The sequence below is a fragment of the Natrix helvetica genome (genome assembly GCF_964273705.1).
Source record: "Natrix helvetica genome assembly, chromosome: Z".
Taxonomy (NCBI): domain Eukaryota; kingdom Metazoa; phylum Chordata; class Lepidosauria; order Squamata; family Natricidae; genus Natrix; species Natrix helvetica.
The window spans coordinates 9,985,214-10,007,460 of NC_138554.1; the positions used below are offsets into that span (position 1 = coordinate 9,985,214).

General features: G+C 46.5%; 1 protein-coding gene across 2 annotated transcripts in view; it reads left to right on the plus strand.

The window, feature by feature from the left end:
* Positions 1-22,247, plus strand: part of LOC309401075 (rho guanine nucleotide exchange factor 15-like) — a 97,233-nt gene that overhangs the window by 34,229 nt on the left and 40,757 nt on the right. For both annotated transcript variants that reach the window (XR_014176753.1, XM_081970019.1), the window contains exon 2: positions 17,228-17,664. Coding sequence is in view for 1 of the 2 variants with exons in the window: in XM_081970019.1 (XP_081826145.1) it covers positions 17,277-17,664 (388 nt within the window). In the remaining variant the exon portion in view is untranslated. The remainder of the gene's footprint in view (positions 1-17,227; positions 17,665-22,247) is intronic.

Below are 22,247 nucleotides of genomic sequence, written 5' to 3' on the forward strand. Positions count from 1 at the left end.
GTCGTCCTCTTCTTCTTTTGCCCTCCATCTTTCCAAGCATTAGTCTCTCCTCCAGGGAGTCCTTCCTCCACATTAGGTGGCCAAAGTACTTAAGTTTCATCTTCAGGATCTGGCCTTCTAAAGAGCAGTCAGGGTTGATGATCTCTAGGATTGACCGGTTTGATCGCCTAGCAGTCCAAGGGACTCTCAGGAGGAGTAAAGGATTCACTTTACAACTAAACAATTGCACTGATTCACTGAACAACCGTGGCAAAATAGGTGGGGGGGGACGGACCCAAAACTCACTTAACAAATTATCTTATGTGGCTCAGTTGTGGCTGTAAGCCAAGGATGACCTGCATTCATCTATTTTGAATTGTTTATTATTAAGAAAGATTTATTACTTCTGCCACATGATTGCTTTGGTAAACTTTGAGGCACCTTAGCATCATTAAAGCAAAAGAGAAATTGCAAACTGCGAGAACAAAGAAGAAGAATTCAAACGGTAGTTGATCTCCTTAAAATCAATTAGTGATACATTGAGTCCTCGACTCAACAATTGGGAATTTCTGTTTCTAAGCGAGATGGTTTTTACGGGAGTCACGCCCGATTTTATGATCTTTTTGCCACAGTTAAGAAGCAAATCACCCTGGTCAGTAAATGAATCATACGGTTGTTAAACAAATCCAACCTCCGCCCTGCCAATGACTTTTGGCTTGTTGGATGCTAGCTGGCAGGCTCACAAATGTCAGGCATGTGATTCTGGGATGAAACAGTCATTGTAAATACATGCCAGTTGTCAAACTCCCGAATTTTGATCACAAAGTTTTACTTTTAAAAAAGATTTTTTTAAAAAAAGGTTCCCACCATTATTTTTACTATCTGTTCGGGCGAATAGGTAGTAAAAAATGCTTTTAAAAAGTTTTTAAAAGGTTCCGGTGATTGCACAAAGAGCTGATTGTCACAGCTGATCCTGTGTGAGATTGTGTGTGAGTCAGTTGTCTAGCTTTTGTATTCTTTTTGTGTAAAGTGCGATAGTTTGTCTTTGAGCTCTCTGTGAGGTTGGTGCTTGTGTGCGGGGGCCATTGTGCGTGAAGTCCGCCTGCTTTTGCATTGTGTGTCAGTCAGTCGTGTAGCTTTTGTGTTATTTTTCTGTAAAGGGTGATCGTTTGTTTTTGAGCTCTCTGTGAGGTTCCTACCTCTTGCACCAAGCCACGCCCGCCCGGTAACCCGCCTACCAAGCCACGCCTACCCGGTCATATGACCACCAAGCCACGCTTACAGAAAAGCAGTAGGGAAAATTTTTGAATTTCACCCCTGGTCCAGGTAGATATTGCGAAAGTCCTGCGAAGTGTGCATATATAAGTCACTTTTTTCAGCGCCCTCGTAACTTCGAACAGATGTAAAACAAATGGTTGCAAGTTGAAGCAGATAGCATTACAATCAATGAACGTAAGGCACGAGGATAGTGTGGGAAGGAATATCCATCTGGTTCAGAAAGACACTGGAAACATGGAGGCTGATTGGAAAGATGGTTTAATGATGAAGAAGAACCACATGGGTTCTGGGCAGCTGACTATATGGAGTTGAGGGGGGGAGTATACATTCTCTTGGATTTAGCACTTGAGCTTCCTGTTCCTGTGCAAGAGCATGTCCTTTAATAGTCTATTGGCTGTTGTCAGATTCCCGTGAGGTTCATGTAAGGGTCGTAGCTGGCTCTATAGGTTGTCTGAGCTCCCAGGTTTGGTTGAAGTTTGCAGGGGTTGGAGGAACTGAAAGGGGGGTCGGGCAATTCCTATTGTGGCCGAAGGCGAATCCTACCTCTGTTCAGTCCTTGCTGCAGGGAATTTCAACATACCTTGTCTTGAATGGATTTCTGCCTGCAGTATTTGCTGTGCCTATGAATAGAGCTACCTAGATACTTGGCTTCTTTCAATAAGCTCGTTCTCTCTTTAAGTGCGGACATCTTCTGAGGGCTATTAAGAAATGTTTTACATCCCCCCCCCCGGTATCTATATCTATCTATATCTACATCTATCTATCGATCGAGCAAACGACAGGCAGGAAGGCAGGCAGGCAGATGGACGGACGAGTGGTGCGGTAGCTCAGAGGTGGAGCTCATACTTCACAATCAGGAGGCTGTGAGTTCGATCCTAGGTAGAGGCAGGTATTTCTCTCTTTCTGGGAACACTGAGAATATATCTGCTGGGGGGAAAAAAACCAGCATTGGCAACAGGAAGGTGTATATAGTAGTTTACTATGTGGAAAATATAGAGGTATTCAGAGTTCAATTTACTGTCCACGTCATACACGGTTCAGTCATTCAGTTATCAATGTTCTCAGTTAAGGAATGATCCTTTGAACACAGTCTAGTATCAAATAATCAGTTTAGGCTAACAGTAGCAAAAACACAGTAACTCACGATACATCCACCGATCAGCATCTAACAAACAGAGAGCTAACAGTCATTCTGGCTCCCTCTTATGGCTGCTTGAGGTAACAGCAACCAATCACATTACAGCAGTACTTAAAGAAACAATACTACCATCCTGGTTTATATATTGCTATCCCAACTGTTAGCTTACATTCCTAACAGAAGGGCGTCCGGCCAGTAAAACCTGAGCTCCATTCAGTTGCCCAGACTCCGGAGGGCCCACCCACTCACCCGAGCTCCTTATCTGTATTTGAGCTCTTCAGCACTTCCGCGCACGGAGTGTACAATGCCTGCGCGACACTCCGCTGAGCAGCTGGAGCGTCACAGAGGCTCGTGGAGGCGTTGCAAGAGGTAAGGACGCATGCGCAGGTCCATGTGGTGGATGCCGGGCCCCGAACCCACCACTGATACAAATATACTGCTATGTTTGCTATTTCCTAGCCCTCCATTATAGTGAAGGCTATGGTTTTCCCAGTTGCAATGTATGGCTGTGAAAGTTGGACCATAAGAAAGGCTGAGCGCCAAAGAATGGAGGCCTTTGAACTCTGGTGCTGGAGAAGACTCCTGCGAGTCCCTTGGACTGCAAGGCCATCAAACCGGTCAGTCCTAGAGGAGATTAATCCTGGCTGCTCTTTAGAAGGCCAGATCCTGAAGGTGAAACTCAAATACTTTGGCCGCCTAATGAGAAGGAAGGACTCATAGGAGAAGAGCCTAATGCTGGGAAAGATGGAGGGCAAGAGAAGAAGAGGATGACAGAGAATGAGGTGGCTGGATGGAGTCACGGAAGCAGTCGGCTTGAGCATAAATGGACTCCAGAGGATGGTAGAGGACAGGAAGGCCTGGAGGAACATTGTCCTTGGGGTTGCGATGAGTTGGACATGACTTCACAACCACCAACAACAACAACTATTAAGGAATCAATTTGTACTAGGAACAAATAAAACGATATAAGTTGTAAAGATACAACCCACATGGTTATAGTGGGAAGAGAGAGGTACTAGGAAGGAAGAGAAGAAGAATAGTAATACAGTCTTAGTAACTAATTTGACAGTAGGGTGGGAATTAGTTGTTTAGCACAGTGATGGCATTCAGGAAAAAGCCGTCCTTGTGACTAGTTGTTCCGGTGTGCAGGCGTGAGCTTCAATGGACTCCAGAGGATGATAAGAGGACAGGAAGGCCTGGAGGAACGTTGTCCAGGTGGTCGCGATGGGTCGGACACGACTTTGCAACTAACAACCACAATGTCCTCCATTGCTTTGTCCGTAAAGTCTTTATTTTACCGTGTTTTGTCCTCCTGGTCCAGAATCATGCCTGAGGCCGTGCAGGCACCCACGGACACACACAGGAGTTAGGGAAAATTACTTTGGGTTATGATTCCTGATTTTTTTTTCTTTCCGGTCTCTTTTGCTTTTTTTATTTTTTTTGTCGTTTTTTTTTATTTTTCCTTTTCTCTGACAGTGGGAGAGTATTCTAAATTAAACATTGCTGTTTCCTGGTTCAGGAAAGACGCATTTCCCCTCTTTTATCAGAAAGGGATGGAGGGCTGAGAATTCCTGAACGGGGCTGTAGATTGCGTGGGGTTAGTCCCCCATCCCCTCCCTCCTGTTTGTTAAGGAGGCAGCATCAGCACGGCCCCGACTGTTATTTATTTATTTTATTAAAAGTTTTAATAAGTTTTACAAGTATTACCCCTTCCCCTTCCCACCCTCCCTCCCCCCAACTTCCCAGAGCAAAATACAGGGTATAAACATTTAGCAATCATACGCTAACATAAGCTAACTGATTTTGACATCCTACCTCCTCTTGTGATTTCATTCCCCTTTTGTTAAGCTAACTTTAGGTAAATTGTAACATTCTTTGTGCCTTCACTCATAAGCTAACTGAAATTTCCTAGTCCGATATTTATTTTGAATATAGTCAATCCGTCTTCTCCATTCCAACTTATATTTCTCATCCGAATGGTCCTTCAAATATGCTGTAAATCTCTGCTAGATTTACTACTTTTAGCGTCCATTCTTGGATAGTAGGCAATTCTTCCCTCTTCCAGTGCTGCACCACCAACAATCTTGCTGCCATCGTTAAGTTCAAAATCAAATTAGTCTCTATAACTGTACAGTCTGTAATTATGCCTAACAAAAACAACTTGGGGGGGGGGGTGAACTTTATCCTTTTTTTAAAGTATATTTTGAATAACCCACCATATTTTTATCCAAAATGCTTTGACTTTTTTTGCAAGCCCCGACTGTTATTGACGGAGTATTTGATCGAGAGGGAAAGGAATAAAAATCCCAAGAAAGTACCCCAAAGAATGGCTTCGGGTAATGGCTTCCTTGGTTTGCAGTTTTTACAGAAGGATCTTGACAGGCTTGAACATTGGGCGCTATCTAACAAAATGAAATTCAAGGGTGAAAAAAGTAAGGTTCTCCATTTAGGCAAGAAAAACCAAAATGCACAGGTACAGTATAGATGGTACCGTGCTCAATAGTAGTAACTGTGAAAGGGATCTTGGAGTCCTAGTGGACAACCATTTAAATATGAGCCAGCCATGTGCAGCATCTGCCAAAAAAGCCAACACAGTTCTAGGCTGCATAAACAGAGGGATAGAATCAAGATCACGTGAAGTGTTAATACCACTTTATAAGGCCTTGGTAAGGCCACACTTGGAATACAGCATTCAGTTTTTGTCACCACGATGTAGAAAAGATGTGGAGACTCTAGAAAGAGTGCAGAGAAGAGCAACAAAGTTGATTAGGGGAGACTAAAACATATGAAGAACGGTTGCAGGAACTGGGTATGTCTAGATTAATGAAAAGAAGGACTAGGGGAGACATGATAGCAGTGTTCCAATATCTCAGGGGCTGCCACAAGGAAAAGGGAGTCAAACTATTCTCCAATGCTATATTTTATGTTCCTAATCTCTGTGGCTTTGCTTGGAGCTGTCAAATTTGAACACCCCTAGGGTTTTTTTTTCTAAAGGATTAGGGGTGCAAGGGTCTTGTAACTTGTCAGCTTTAAGATTTGTCTGCTTCAAATGCAGAGTTTCTGAGCCAATATTTTGGTTGCTAAGTAAGAGCGTCGTTAAGTGAGTTTCACCACATTTTACAAGTTGGCCATGCGCACCCGGTCACATGGCTGGCAAGCCACTCCCACCTGGTCACACATGGCCAGAAAGCCACTCCCACAAAGCAGGCCACACCTACAGAAGAGGTTCTAAAAAAATTTGAAACCCACCACTGGGGCCACCACACAGAAGGCCCTTCTTCTGGGTCCCACCAGGTGTATCTCCCTCGGGGATGGGACTTGCAACATTCCCTGCCTCCCTGCTCTGTTGGGCCGGGTAGATGTGACCGGCAAGAGACGGTCCCTCAGATCACCTGGTCCCCAGCCATGAAGGGCTTTAAAGGTGACAACCGGCATCTTGAATTGTCCCCGGAAGCAAATCGGCAGCCAATGCAGCTTCTGCAGGAGAGGTGATACGTGTGTACATCAGGGTCTGCACAAAACCATGCGGGCCGCTACATTTTACACCCACGGGATGATCTTCAAGGGCAGCCCCATGTAGAGCACGTTGCAATAGTCAAGATGGGAAGTGACAATTGCCGTGATTCGCGTAACAACTTAACAACACGATAGGTGGCAACTCGCCATTCGTAACCTTCCTAGTTGGCTTCTAACAAGCAATGGAGAAAGCCAGATTCGCTTAATGACCACACAGTTCACTTAAGAACTGCAGCGATTCATTGAACCAGTGTGGCAGAAAGGTTGGTCAATCGTGGTTGTAAATTGAGGATTAACTTTATATGGAAAATAGCAGCATCAATAACGCAAGATGGTTAAAAACTCAAGCCATTGGGCTGGACTCGAAAAGGGGAAGAAAATAAGAGAAAATCAGTCAGTTATGGGGAAGCGCGCACGCACACACACACACACACACACACACACACACACACAAAGAGGAAAAATAAGTGCAACAATGAACACTGACTATTTGGGCACACCAAACCAAATAAAAGAAAGTACATAAAACAATGTTCAACCCAGGTCATACACTTATGAATCAGTATGGCTCAGCTAAAGAATTTGGCAACACTGCGTCATATTTTTTTTATGAACTTCAATTTATTAGAAGAAAAATACCAGTCAGAGCACTAATATATACAACCCGTTTTTTTTTTTTTTTGTATATGTACAATGCATATAGATAATGCTCAGTGGCAATAAAGGCTATACTTTTATGGCATTCCTCTATAGAAATTGCATAAGAATCTCACCCTGCGATTTGATTGCATCGTTCCTTACAGGGTTATATAGAATAGTCTTTAATTTGCTGATACCTATGGAAGTTACCTGTGGAAATTACATTTAATAAAACCCTAGCCGCTTTGCTGGGATCGCGTGGGCATAAGTTTAAAGTAATAAACGAATGAAATGTTTTTCAAGCCCCTTATTATGGGATTCTTCCAGGCTGCAGAATCTAGGACAGCGTTTTTCCAGCTCAGCAGCTTTCAAGCCAGGGTGGCATAAACCATACACTTGGTAGGGTTCATTTATCATTTGTAGCTTAAAGATTGGTCTTATAGGTGGCTCAGTGTCTAAGACGCTGAGCTTGCCGATCAGAAAGCTCGGCGGTTCGAATCCCTAGCACCGCGTAACGGAGTGAGCTCCCCTTGACTTGCCAATCTAGCAGTTGGAAAGCATGTAAAAATGCAAGTAGAAAAATAGGAACCACCTTGGGGGGGGGGGAAGGTAACAGCGTTCTGTGCGCCTTTGGCATTTAATCATGCCAGCCACATGATCACGGAGACGTCTTCGGACAGCGCTGGCTCTTTGGCTTTGAAACGGAGATGAGCACTGCCCCCTAGAGTCGGGAACGACTAGCACATATGTGCGAGGGGTACCTTTACCTTTACCTATGGATTGGTTAGTCCGACAACTATATCAAAACATAAAAGACAGGATTTAATTCCAGGGTAAAATAGATAAATGAAAATGAAAAAAAATATATTACATTCATCCTGTACGTGGCGAATACAAAAATCAGCAATCAGATAAAGACATCAATTTTGAAGGATAACTTGATCTATTCAATATATATATATATATATATTTAAAGGGTTCTTAATTTTGCAGGTTAGAATGTATACATTAAAGACCAGGAAGAAATAGGACAGCGTGCAATTTACATCCCAGTGGGCTTTTTTCAAGCAGGATCTAAGCCTAAGAGAGGCAGAGAATTGACAGTCAATTTAAACATTTATTTGTATCCCATCTTTATTATGAATAACTCAAGGCAGTGAATATACCTAATACTCTTTTTTTCTTCCTGTTATCCCCAGAACAACAAACCTGTGAGGTGGGTTGGGGGGAGAGAGAGAGAGAGGGAGGGAGAAAGAGAGAGAGAGCACCGGCCAAAATCACCAGCTGGCTTTCACAGCTAAGGCATCACTTGAACTCATACCCTGCTTCCCTGAAAATAAGGCCTTCCCGGATTATAAGCTCCAATCGGCCTTTTGAGCGCATGCGCTAAAATAAGCCCTCCCCGAAAATATTGCAACACAGCAGTAGCCATAAAGTGACCATGCTCGCCACCTCCTGCACCTCAAAATAATAAGACCTCCCCCAAAATAAGGCCAAGCGCTAATTTTGGGGGGTAGGGTGTCTTATTTTTGGGGAAACACGGGTAGTCTCCTGCTTTGATAGCTTGGTACCTTAACTATTAGACCAAACTGACTCTCACTAGACCAAACTGGCTCTGTAATAAAGATAATAAATAACTTTATTGCTATGAATCACTGCCTTTAAAAACCTGAATTTCTGCCTCCTTTCGAAAGTGTTCCAAGCGACTTTGCCAATTGCACCAGAACGGGGGTGTCAAACTCAATTTCACTGAGGGCCGCATTAGGGTGGTGTTTGACATTAGAGATGGGGGCAGAGTGGGTGTGGCCCAGTGACGTGCAGTCAGAGGAGGCAGGGGAGGCAGAGCCTCACCGCTCTCATCATGAAAATAAAAAAAAATTTACTCCGGGAAGCCGCGAAAGTGGCTGGGAGAGGCGCGCGGCTTGGTTTAGCCTCCCTGGACATCTCAGCAGCAGCCCCAACTGTGCCGATCTCCCCATTTTTTGCATCGGGCGAGCCCAGGATCCTTGCAAGGGGAATGGGACCACGTGTGCAGGCGGCTCCTCAATGCCAGCCTCAGATCAGTGCAGCCACGGTCCCCTTCATGTTGGCTTAGGAAGGAGGGGAATGGGACCACGTGTGCAGGGGAAGGGGATCGCGGCTGTGCTAATCTGAGGCTGTGCGCTGCTGAGGAGCCGCCTGCACACGTGGTCCCATTCCCCTTGCAAAGATCCCGGGCTCGCCCGATGCAAAAAAATGCCTAGGTAACATCATCAGTGCTAGAAGGGGGGGGGAGGAGGAGAAAGGAGAAGTTTCTCTTCTCAGAAATGTCTTCTCAGTGGAGCTGCGGCAGCCTGTCTGTCCCTTTCTGACATTTCTGAGAAGAGAAACTTCTCCGTTTGGGCTGCGCCCGTGCGATCGGAGCAACCACGCGGTTTGATGATGTCACCAGTCTCACCAGTCATAAACCTCACCGCACGTCACTGGTGTGGCCAGCTTGCCGTCACTCGTGTCGGCAAGGGGCGTCTGTGGCGGCACAAGCGAAAACAGGCTCCCGAGCTCCGTTTTCAGCTGCGACGGCTTGCTGCAACCCTCTGCCGGCGAAAACGGAGCTCGGGAGAGCCATGGGCCGGTTGTTCGTTGTTTCTAAGTCGCCCCGGGGGGGGGCAGATCTAAGCACCCCAAGGTCCAGATCCGTGTATGGAGCGGCTTGAGTTTGGCACCCCTGCACCAGAGCGTAACTCCTCTGTGCAAATTTTTTTTAAAAAAAAACCAAAACTGAAAAATCTGGGAATCGGAGTCTTTGTCTTTTGCCGTCATGGATTTGGCTGTGAATTCTGCAGCTTCCGGGGCCTCGGCTGTAGTAGGGCTGAGCAACTGGGTGTAAAAAACAACAACAAAACCTTCAGAGTAATCTGCAGGGGTTTCCCCCCCCCCTCCCACCCACACACACACATTAGAAATGACAGGCAGGAATTGAGCCAGACGGTCCCCCGTTGCAGAGATTTCAGGTTGTTCGGTTAAACCATCCCACCCCCCCTGAACAGCTGTCAAGGAAGTCATTCCTCATTTGGAAATCTCAAGGTACCACTCGGGTGGGTGGTTGGGGGAGAGGTCGCCATGGCAACCTCGATACTTTGCCGATGCTCCTGTTTCCAACTCTGTTCCTCCTCAGAGCAGATCCTGACAGATAAATAAAGCAAATGACGCCCTGCAATAGGCAGGGGCCTTCTCTTCTCTTTCCTGTTCTAGCCTTAAACGGGGACTTCCGGCTAGCGTTTACAGTCTCAAAAGAGCCTGAATGCTTCATTCCACCCCGATGCGGGTTTTTTATACAGTACAATACAATAGTAGAGTTGGAAGGGACCTTGGAGGTCTTCTAGTCCAACCCCCTGCCTAAGCAGGAAACCCTATAGCGTTTCAGACAAATGGCTATCCAACATCTTCTTAAAGACTTCCAGTGTTGGGGCATTCACAACTTCTGGAGGCAACTTCCGTTCCACTGATTAATTGTTCTAACTGTCAGGAAATTTCTCCTCAGTTCTAAGTTGCATACCCAAAAGAAAGAGAAGGAATGGAAGTGTAGTTAACTTTTTAAATAGTTTATCATTTATATCCCAGCTTTTATTATTTTCACAAATAGCTCAAGGCAGCGGACATTATTCAACAGGCTTTTCTCTTATTTGCCCACAACAACATCCCTGTGAGGTGGGAGGCACACACTCAGGCATAGGGGCATGTGCAGGGATCGCTCGCATTGCATTTTGGGGTTTCACGTGTGTGCTCCCCCCCCCGCACCCTGTTTTGGGCATGGGAGTTCTCCTGCACCAACCTGGAAGCCAAAATGGGGCACGGGGGGCTGCGCACCTCGCACCCCCCCACCCCATGCCCCATTTTGGGCCTGGAAAGCTTCCTGCACCAACCTGGAAGCCAACAATGGACGAGGGGAGGCTGGGGCATATGCGCAGGGGGGCAGGGCGCATGTACCTGTGGGACCCCGCCGTCACACTGGGGGGAGAATACTGTTTTAGCCTGCTAGCGGCCAGCAGAACTGGCAGCCAATTCAGACAGTGAGGAGGTTGGAGAGGAACATGGGCCAGTCCTGGAGTCTGGGGAAGGCTCTGATGAGGGCTCTGTGTCGGACGCAGAGAGGGGGACAGAGCCATATGCCAGTTAGTAGCTGCCTTCAGACATCAGTGAGGCAGAGGAACAGCTGGAGCCTGTTCCCAGTGTGCGCGTATGCAGTGTTGCCAGACGAAGGGAACAGCTAAAGAATAGGGGTCGACTTGGGAGTAAGGCCACAGTTGGACGATGAATGGCCCCTCCCAGAGGAAATAAAAGAGGAGCGAAAGGGGAGTGGAGTTTGCAGGAGTCAATGAATTCACTTAATTGGTTCGTGACTCCAGAGACTCCTTACCAGGTTTTGCAGATATCTGGCCTTATCGAGCCAGATAAGGTCTGTGACTATAAATCCTCCCTTGAAAGACTTTGCTGGATGTGAATGAGCAGAATTCACAGTAAATTAATAAAAGGGTTTTTTTGTCAGGATATGGAGTTTATACAATATACAATAGTAGAGTTGGAAGGGACCTTGGAGGTCTTCTAGTCCAACCCCCTGCCTAGGCAGGAAACCCTATACCGTTTCAGACAAATGGCTATCCAACATCTTCTTAAAGACTTCCAGTGTTGGGGCATTCACAACTTCTGGAGGCAAGCTGTTCCACTGATTGATTGTTCTAACTGTCAGGAAATTTCTCCTCAGTTCTAAGTTGCTTCTATCCTTGATTAGTTTCCACCCATTGCTTCTTGTTCTACCCTCAGGTGCCTTGGAGAATAGTTTGACTCCCTCTTCTTTGTGGCAACCCCTGAGATATTGGAACAATGCTATTATGTCTCCCCTAGTCCTTCTTTCTCTTAAGCTAAGCATACCCAGTTTCTGCAACCGTTCTTCATATGTTTTAGTCTCCAGTCCACTAATCATCTTTGTTGCTCTTCTCTGCACTCTTTCTAGAGTCTCCACATCTTTTTTACATTTTGCTTCATGCTCTCGGGAAGCCTCGGTCAGAACAAATACTGTGCCCCATTTATACGCCATGTGAGGTGCAAATCCTATTGGCCATTGATGGCCTAGTAGTCCACAGTCTGGCACCTTTCCAAAATGGGGGTGGGATGCCCTTACTTAAGATGCTTTTCTGCGTCCCTCCAGAGTGTTACTCCTCTCTTTTAATCAATAAACCAAAGTGAGTGGTACTATAGAGTTTATACCGGGGTTGGTTTTCATTTGAAGGGCAGCCAGTTGCCGACCAGTAACCTCAGCTACCCTTCCCTGCAGCCGTGCTTAATCTATGCCTCCCTTGTTCTATTTCTTGACCCAGTCTCCAGACACTAATCCCGAGTTTCTCCACCCCCGTGGCTGGCCCAAAAATATCTCTCACCCACCCACCCTCCCTCCGGGCAGTTGACATCCCCCATCCCCTGTGGGAGCAGCTGTCTTCAGTTCATTCTTGTACCCGTCTCAGCCCAACTGTCTTCCCCCACCAATCCTCTCGGCTTGCAACCGGTGAGTCAGACATTCGCGTCTACATTTTAGGGGTTGGAAAGGTGCCTGCGGGTGTTGAAATCCCCCGTCCCACGTTGGAAGAGAATTGGGCAGGCTGGGAATTCATCTGTGGGGTGGGAGGAAGAGGTTGGAAGCAGGAAGAGTGGGGGGAGAGGAGAGCGCTGCATTTTTTTCCCAGCCCCACCCAGCCTGAGATTATTTTATTTAGTGCCTGGGAAGGCACGTACGCCTGATGTGATAAGTTATTGGAAACCAATTACCGTAGACTGGAGATTTTTTTTTTAAAGCAACATAGGAAGTCCTCGACTTACAACTACGATCCAGCCCCGAATTTCTGTTGCAAAGTGAATCACCCTTGCGAAGTGAATTTTGCTCCGTTTTACCACCTTCCTTGCCACCGTGGTGGACTGAACCGCTGCCGTGGTTAAATTAGCGACGCCGTCGTTTAAGTGAACCTGGTTTCACCTTTAGGCGTTGCTCGTCAGAAGGTCGCAAAATGGGGGGGTTTGCGTGACCACGGGACGCGGCAACGGTCATAAATGTGAGCCGGTTGCCAAGCGCCTGAATTTGGTTGACACGACCAGGGGGATGTTGCAGTGGTTGTAAGTACAGGAGGCGTTCAGCCAGTTCTCTCCAGTTTGGGTGAACCGGTAGCGGCCGCTGCGGGAGACTCCAAGACTCCACCCATCTGACCTGGTGTCATGCGCGAGCACTGCACATGCTCAGAAGGCAGTGCGCAGATGCGATGTGTGTGAGCAAACCCAGTGTGCGTGCAAGCACGCTCACATTGGCGAACTGGTAGGGAAGGTATGTGAATCCCACTGCTGGTCGTAAGGGTGAAAAACGGCCATAAATCACTTTTTCCCCGTGCCGTTGTAACTTTGAACAGTCACTAGGGTTGTAAGTTGAGGGTTACCTGTATTTTCCAGGTTTTGGTGCACTGAGCTACCAAATTCAATGACAGGGTTTTAAGCAGTATTTCTCAACCTTGGCGACTTTAAGTCCTGCGGACTTCAACTCCCAGAATCCCCCAGCCAACTGGCTGGGGGATTCTGGGAGTTGAAGTCCGCAGGACTTAAAGTCGCCAAGGTTGAGAAACACTGGTTTTCGGCCTAAATGCTGCTCCACCACCTACCCTGCTCCCTCCATTCGCATAGGAAATCAGTCACATGTAGTCAAACACGTACATATTTGCACCCCATAAAATCACACGTGTTCGTTAAAATGAGTCCTGGTGTTAAAAGAGACGTAATTGAAAGGAAAAGGGTTGTTTGGAGGTCACAAAAGAGATAAAGAAACGCCAATTTGCGCTAACAATCTTTTTTTTTTCAGGAACGTTAACAGCTCATAAGCCTGAATATCATTTTTAAAAGAGAGACGATAAATCAAGTTAAAATACAAACGAGCTGTGTTGCTTGACATTACAAAGCCCGTGTCTTCTGCCCCTCCGTTCAAGGCCTTGAATCTTTTCTGATAAGGTTCCTTGAGAGCTAGAAACCTGAAGGTTGTTTTTCAAAAGGTCTTCTGAGGCAGGTGATGTTCATTCTAGGGCACGAAAGACGCTGCTCTGACCAGGCTGAACGCAGTTTCATCCCAGCTGGATGGGCGTGCGAGAGCCGCACCCTGGGAAAGTCTGACAGGAGGCGGGAGAGGGCAGGACGTGCTGCCAGAAAACAGGGAAGAAATAAACGAGATTGCAGAAGTCCATTCCAAGCGATGAATCGGAAGGATCGTGCATGGGCGAACCCTTGCCGATGAATTAAACCCAGCTTGAAATCCCGTTTCCAGCTAGCCTTTGCAAGAAAATTTGGCTCCAGCGCATCGCAGACCTAATCCCTCTGAGTTGCGTCGCAGCCTGCCGCTGAGATTTCCCTGCCTTGGCTTGCAAGACGTCGATGAAAGATTGTAAACTGTACAAAAAAATAATAATAATGATTGGTAGGATTCCCTGTTCAGCTTCTCCAGGGATAACGGCAGGGAGAATTTGTGCGCAAGTTACAACGTGGGGTTGGAAGAAAAAAAAAATCCCATCTGGTTCCATTCCAAGCTGGGAGAAAGACACTGGAAACTTGGAGGCTGATTGGAAAGATGGTTTAATGACGAAACGGAACCAGGGGTGGGTTCTTGCCAGTTCTAACCTCTTCTATAGAAGAGGTTCCACAAATCTACCGTGCCGTTTAGAACCGGTTGCAGCTCCCTCCCCCCGCCCGTCCGCACATCATCAAGATGAAGAGCGAGAGGAGGAATTCTGGGAGTTGAAGTCTACAAGTCTTAAAACTGTCAAGTTTGAACACCCCCGGGGTTTTTTTTTCTAAAGGGTTAGGGGTGCAAGGGTCTTGTAACTTGACAGCTTTAAGACTTGCATACTTCAATGCCAGAGTTCCTGAGCCAACATGACTAGAGAAGTTATTCTGGGAGATGAAGTCCACAAGTCTTAAAGCTGTCAAGTTTGAACACCCCTGGTTTGTTTTTTCTAAAGGGTTAGGGGTGCAAGAGTCTTGTAACTTGACAGCTTTAAGACTTGCATACTTCAATGCCAGAGTTCCTGAGCCAACATGACTGGAGGAGGAATTCTGGGAGTTGAAGTCCACAAGTCTTAAAGCTGTCAAGTTTGAACACCCCTGGGTTTTTTTCTAAAGGATTAGGGGTGCAAGGGTCTTGTAACTTGACAGCTTTAAGACTTGCACACTTCAATGCCAGAGTTCCTGAGCCAACATGTCTGGAGGAGGAATTCTGGAAGTTGAAGTCCATAAGTCTTAAAGCTGTCAAGTTTGAACACCCCTGGGGTTTTTTTTTCTAAAGGGTTAGGGGTGCAAGAGTCTTGTAACTTGACAGCTTTAAGACTTGCATACTTCAATGCCAGAGTTCCTGAGCCAACATGACTGGAGGAGGATTTCTGGGAGTTGAAGTCCACAAGTCTTAAAGCTGTCAAGTTTGAACACCCCTGGGTTTTTTTTCTAAAGGGTTAGGGGTGCAAGGGTCTTGTAACTTGACAGCTTTAAGACTTGCGTGCTTCAAATGCCAGAGTTTCTGAGCCAACATTTTGATTGCTAAGCACGAGCGTTGTTAAGTGAGTTTCACCACATTTTACAAGTTGACCATGCCCACCCAGTCACATGACTACCAAGCCACTCCCACCCCTTTTACTTTTACTTTTTACTTTTATTTAGATTTTTATACTGCCCCCTCTCCCCAAAGGGACTCGGGGCGGTGTACAGTCAGATAAAAACACATCAATAAATAGAAAATACAAACACAGAGAGGAGGCAATAAGAAACTGTACATATCTGAAGTAAAGTAGTTAAAAGCAATATTTAAATACCCTAAAAATACCCAATTAAAATATCTGCCAGGAGGTAGAATAAAACTATAAATGGGCCAGGCCGGCTAAACGGAACAGGTGAGTCTTCAGTTTTTGTCGAAAGGAGCGGAAGTCGGTGGTGGTTCTGATATCGGGGGGGAGGTCATTCCAGAGGGTTGGGCCCATCACAGAGAAGGCTCTACTCCTAGGCGCCGCCCGTTGGCATTGCTTAGTGGACGGCACCCGGTCACATGGCTGGCAAGCCACTCCCACAAAGCAGGTTGACTCAGCCTTCCATCCTTCCGAGGTGAATAAAATGAGGACCCAGATTGTTGGGGACAATAAGCCGACTTTGTAAACCGCTTAGAGAGGGCTGTAAATGCACTGTGAAACTGAATGTAAGTGCTTTTGGTGGGTGCAATTTCAATAAAACTTGATACATAGATGACTTACTCTCTGGAGAAAAAAATACTGTTGGGGTTAGACACCCCTAGCACCTCTCGGGGTGTGTGTTCTGTTAAGATACAGCTTGTTGTGCCTTAAAATGGCTTCTACTGTACTGCCGTAAATTCTACTGTACAGCGCAGTGGAGTTGTCATGGTAATGGCTTCACAGTACTCCACAGGGGGCTCCCTCTGTTAAGGGGGAAAATCCAACATTAGAAATTGCATTTGGTCTGGACATCGTTATCCGGGTATAAATAAATACCAGGATAACACCGGGTTATCAGCTGTGGTAGTAATAAATATAAATCATTATTCAGCTCAACAATTTAAATAGCAATTTAAAAGGCAGTCTTTTAAAGAACAGACTATCGTCTTTAGGTGGAAGGTAATTGAAATTAGTAGAGAGGGAGAAAAACTGACAAACTAAAAGACAGTTGTAAAAAACACTTATGGAAAAGCCCTTTCGTGGCTTTTAGAAAGGAATTCACAGAACTGGAGCGTCACTGAAAAAGCCCCGTCTCGTCCCTGTATAGAATAATACATCTAAATCGTTTCTCCAAAAAAGCTGAGAAGGATGTAGGCTACTTCTTTATTTTTTCTTGTGGCCTTTATGTTGCTTTTTTTTTTTAATGTGAGAAGAAGTACACAAAAAATGCATGCTAAAACTATTGCAAAGTAGCCTAAAGCACAGATAAGCGTCGGGCCGAAACTAGAAGGTTCAAATCCACTCTAAAGTTTGCAAACTCTGACTTTGGGCCAATCTCTCCCTCCCTTCCGTCCTTCAGGGAGGAAGGTTTCACCCTCCCTGAGGCTTAAGGGGAGCCTGGGAGGGCAAGAAATGGGCTCCCGGAAGTTCTGGAAGTCTGGAAATGGGCCTGTTTCCAGCATCCGGAGGGGCTCCGGAGCTTGGGGGAGGCTGTTTTCCTGCCTCCGGAGCCTGGGGAGGGCGAAAAGAGCTCCCCCCACCATGGTGCAGAAGGCTGAGTAGGCCGCGTGGGGGGGAGTCACATGTGCGGGGGACGGCCGCATTGCATTGTGGGTAGGGGCATGCGTGCGCACATTGTAGTCTTAAGTTGAGGACTCCCTGCACATATGTAATATGGCCATTACAAGGAACATTACGGGTCTCCAATGTCATAAAATAACATCCCCCTTCCTTTCGGCACAGCACATAGAATTCAATTACAGTACAGTACTCTTAATTTTAACCTCCTCCACATATATACGTATATTTATAGTCATATTTATATTTGTATTTTATCTGTTATTTGTTGTGTGGACTGTACACCGCCCCGAGTCCCTTTTTGGGAGAGGGGGCGGTTTAGAAATGCGAAGAATAAATAAATAAATAAATTAACAATATTGCCATTTTTTTTCTCCTTCCCCTGCAGGAAATGAAGCCACAGAGGAGCTATTCCAGATGACCTTCCTGGAGTGAAGATGTCCTCCTCAGACCCGCTGCCTCCCGCCACGCCTCCCTCTCAGAAACCCACTCGCATTATCAAGCCACGTCCGCCCACCAGGCCGCGTCCTTACCTGCCTCCCAGGCCGGACTCCGCCAAGCTGCTCCAGGTTCCCACCCCTCCTTTGCCGCTGGAGAAGGACGGGCGCTCTCCGGCCACCAAACACCCAGGCGGCACATCTCACTCCTTGCACAAGCTGCAGAAATCTGGCGCCGTTCGCAAGATCGTGGTACACTTCGATCAAACGAGTCCGCCGGAGAAAGAGGAAGCGGGAAAAATTGTCCAATCGCTGCCTTCCAGCTGCCAGCAAGATGAGAAAAAGGAAGGAAAAGCCATTGGAGAGAAAGAGATCCTGGATCGGTTGGGTAAGTAGGCCAGCTTTGACTAGGGTTCAAGAAAGTAGAGTTTGCTATGATCCTTTGGATGGCTCCATGCATCCTAGTAGATTCCTTCTAGATCAGGCTTAAAGTCATCCAGCTGGCTTTCACGCTTAACGTTCTTAGGCTGCTCCAAAAAGTACGAAGCAGAATCCTGGTCCCGAGAAAACCCATTTCATTAAACAAATGTGAATTCCTCTCATTCCCATTCAGCAAAGGCCTGGCAAACAGTATTTCAAAGGAATATTTATGACTACAGACATTATCTATCTTGGAAAGCTGCCATGTAAATATTTTCCAAGTTAGGTGCTATGCAAGGAAAGACTGGGCACTGAGTCTCTGAGATTCACGGACAGATCTTCACACTCCTGAAATGAATCTAATGACCGAACGGTCGAATTGTTTCCTGCAAAAGCCCACTCCCCTTTAGGACTCTTCATTTATTTCCTATGGGAGGTGCCATTCACTGTCCACCTGTGGCTTTACTCCCAAGTCGACCCTGCCGTGTGCTGAGGCCGCGCGATCCCCTTTGGTGACCTTTCTAACAAGCAAAGTCAACGGGGAAGCCTTTGGTTCGCTTAACGATCGTGTTATTCATTTTAACACCTGCCGCGATTCACTTAAGAAAAGCGGCCGGAAAGAATAAAAATGGAAGTTGGAAATAAAAAGAGATAAAAGAAGAGTAGAAAATATGTTAAGAGAGAGAGTTATGTAAACAATATGATAGTTGTTAGTAATATGATGATGAGATTATGCTTAATGTTACTATTATATTATTTGAAGATATGTTAAAAGGGGGGGGAAATGAATAGGTTTACTATGCTCAACTGTTTAAAGGTTCCCCTCGCAAATATGTACTAGTCATTCCTGACTCTAGGGGGCAGTGCTCATCTCCGTTTCAAAGCCAAAGAGCCAGTGCTGTCCGAAGACATCTCCGTGGTCATGTGGCCGGCATGACTAAATGCCGAAGGCGCACGGAACGCTGTTCCCTTCCCACCAAAGGTGGTTCCTATTTTTCTACTTGCATTTTTACGTGTTTTCGAACTGCTAGGTTGGCAGAAGCTGGGACAAGTAACGGGAGCTCACTCCGATACGTGGCACTAGGGATTCAAACCACACAATTGCCGACCTTTCTGATCGACAAATTCAGCGTCTTAGCCACCGTGTCTGTTTAATACACCATAATTGTAAGATTAGAGAATGAATATCAATGTAGTTGATCAATTTATATTTAAATATCAATTTAAATATCAATTTAAATATGAGCCAGCAGTGTGCAGCAGCTGCCAAAAAAGCCAACACAGTCCTAGGCTGCATCAACAGAGGGATAGAATCAAGATCACGTGAAGTGTTAATACCACTTTATAATGCCTTGGTAAGGCCACACTTGGAATACTGCCGGCCGTCTTGAAAGAGGCGGTGGTGAGGCCCCTACTCAAGAAGCCTTCCCTGGACCCAGCTAATTTAGTTAATTGGTGGATTCCCTGGACCCAGCTAATTTAGTTAATTGGTGGTTAATTGGTGGTGAGGCCTCTACTCAAGAAGCCTTCCCTGGACCCAGCTAATTTAGTTAATTACCATCCCGTCTCCAACCTTTCCTTTTTGGCGAAGGTTGTAGAGAGTGTGGTGGCGCAACAGTTCCCACGGCACCTGGAAGAAATTGATTATCTGGATCCGCGCCAGTCCGGCTTCCGGCCCGGTCACAGCACGGAGACGGCTTTGGTCGCGTTGGTGGATGATCTCTGGAGGGCCAGAGATGGGGGTTGCTCCTCCATCTTGGTCCTGTTAGCTCTCTCGGCGGCTTTCGATACCATCGACCATGGTATCCTATTGCGTCGCCTGGAGGGGCTGGGGGTGAGGGGCACCGTTCTGCGGTGGTTCTCCTCCTACCTCTCTGGTCGAACACAATGTGTGTTGACAGGGGGGCAGAGGTCGAGCCTGAGGCCGCTCACTTGTGGGGTGCCGCAGGGGTCGGTCCTCTCGCCTCCTGTTCAACACATACATGAAGCCACTGGGCGAGATCATTCGTGGGTTCGGGGTAGATTACCATCTGTACGCTGATGACACGCAGCTGTACATCTCTACCCCGGACCACCCCAACGATGCCGTCGAAGTGATGTCCCGATGTCTGGAAGCCGTTCGGATCTGGATGGGAGGTAACAGACTCAAACTCAACCCGTCCAAGACGGAGTGGCTGTGGCTACCGGCACCCCGGTTCAACCAGTTACGTCCATCACTGGCCATTGGGGGCGAACAGCTGGCCCCCATGGATCGGGCACGCAATTTGGGTGTCCTCCTGGATACCCGGCTGTCAATGGATGACCATGTGACAGCCGTGGCAAGGGGGGCGTTTCACCAGGTTCGCCTGGTGCGCCAATTGCGTCCCCTATTGGACCGGAACGCCCTCTGCACAGTCACCCATGCACTTGTGATGTCTCGACTGGACTACTGTAATGCTCTCTACATGGGGCTCCCCTTGAGATGCACCCGAAGGCTGCAGCTGGTTCAGAATGTGGCCGCACGGACAATTGTGGGAGCTACTAGATACTCCCACGTAACACCTTTGCTGCGCGGGCTGCACTGGCTACCTGTGGCTTTCCGGGTGCGTTTCAAGGTGTTGGTTATCATCTTTAAAGCACTCCATGGCACAGGACCTAGTTATCTGCGGGATCGTATCCTGCCCCATACATCCCTTCGGCCGATTCGCTCTTACAGAGAGGGACTCCTCCGGGTGCCGTCCACTAGGCAATGCCAGCGGGCGACGCCCAGGAGTAGGGCCTTCTCTGTGATGGGCCCGACCCTCTGGAATGACCTCCCCCCAGATATCAGGACTACCACTGACCTCCGCTCCTTCCGTAAGAAGCTAAAAACCCACCTGTTCAATTTAGCCGGCCTGGCCTAATTCCCAATTTTAGTCCCTCAAGCCTGCATTTTTAAGTTTTTTAGGGGTATGCTTTTTAGTTGCTTTTAATTCTTACTTTTCTGTACAGCTGTATCAGGTTTAATTCGTTTTTAAGGGGATAGGATATTTATCTTTTGTATTTGTTTTAATGAGACGCCTGTACACCGCCCCGAGTCCCTTCGGGGAGAGGGGGCGGTCTATAAATCCTGGAAAATAAATAAATAAAATAAATAAATACGGCATTCAGTTCTGGTCGCCACGATGTAAAAAAGATGTGGAGACTCTAGAAAGAGTGCAGAGAAGAGTAACAAAGATGATTAGGGGACTGGAGACTAAAACATGAAGAACGGTTGCAGGAACTGGGTATGTTTAGCTTAAGAGAAAGAAGGACTAGGGGAGACATAATAGCATTGTTCCAATATCTCAGGGGTTGCCACAAAGAAGAAGGAGTCAAACTATTCTCCAAGGCACCTGAGGGCAGAACCAGAAGCAATGGGTGGAAACTAATCAAGGAGAGAAGCAACTTAGAACTGAAGAGAAATTTCCTGACAGTTAGAACAATTAATCAGTGGAACAGAAGTTGCCTCCAGAAGTTGTGAATGCCCCAACACTGGAAGTCTTTAAGAAGATGTTGGATAGCCATTTGTCTGGAACGGTATAGGGTTTCCTGCCTAGGCAGGGGGTTGGACTAGAAGACCTCCAAGGTCCCTTCCAACTCTACTATTGTATTGTATTGTAGTGAAGTATTTTGTAAATTCCGATGGTTATTGCACAGAGATATTCAGGTACCCAGACGACACACTGTTTAAGAAAAGATGGAATGTTCATATTTTAAAAAATAAAATAGAAACTTTTTATTAAAAAAAAAAGAAGTGGCTGGAAAGTCGTGAAATGGGGCAAAACTCGCTTAACGGTTTTTTCACTTAGCAACATAAACTTTGGGCTCAGTTGTGGCGAATGCCTTTAAAAAAAATGCGAGCCCACTGACTGGCAAAGGTGGGCTCAGCATAAACTCCAACTTCGCAGCAGTTTGCAAGAGAGAAAGTGTTCAGTTCTGCGCTCTGTGGGTTTCCATCAGTGAAGTAGAAATACCGTATTTTTCAGAGTATAAGACGCACCTTTTTCCCTCAAGAAAGAGGGTGAAAATCTGGGTGCGTCTTATACACTGAATACAGCATTTTTTGCCTCCTGAAACCCCGCCCCCTTCACCAAAATGGCCGTGCATAGCCTTTAGGAGGCTTCCAGAGTGCTCCTGGGGACGTTTTGTGCTCAATTTTGCCCACCCAGCCCCCAGCAGCACTCTATAAGCCTCCTAAAGGTTATGCATGCCCTATTTTTGGACAAAAAATGGGTCCGTTTTTGCAAAAAAAACTGGATTTTTTTGCTCGTTTTTGGGACCCCCACCCTCTAGGAACACTCTACAAGCCTCCTAAAGGCTATGCATGCCTCTTTTTAAAAAAAAAAGGGAGTTCTGCAGAGTGCAAAAAAAAATTTTTTTTTGAATTTGCCTCTTCAAAGCCTTGGTGTGTCTTATACTCCCAAAAATATGGTAAACGGCTTATTTCTGAGTTTTATCCTGGTTCCATCAAGGCTAGAAAAACGGCACTTATAATAACTGGAATTTGGGGGGGGGGTTGCTTGAATTTGTGAACCGCGGAAGTCATGAAAT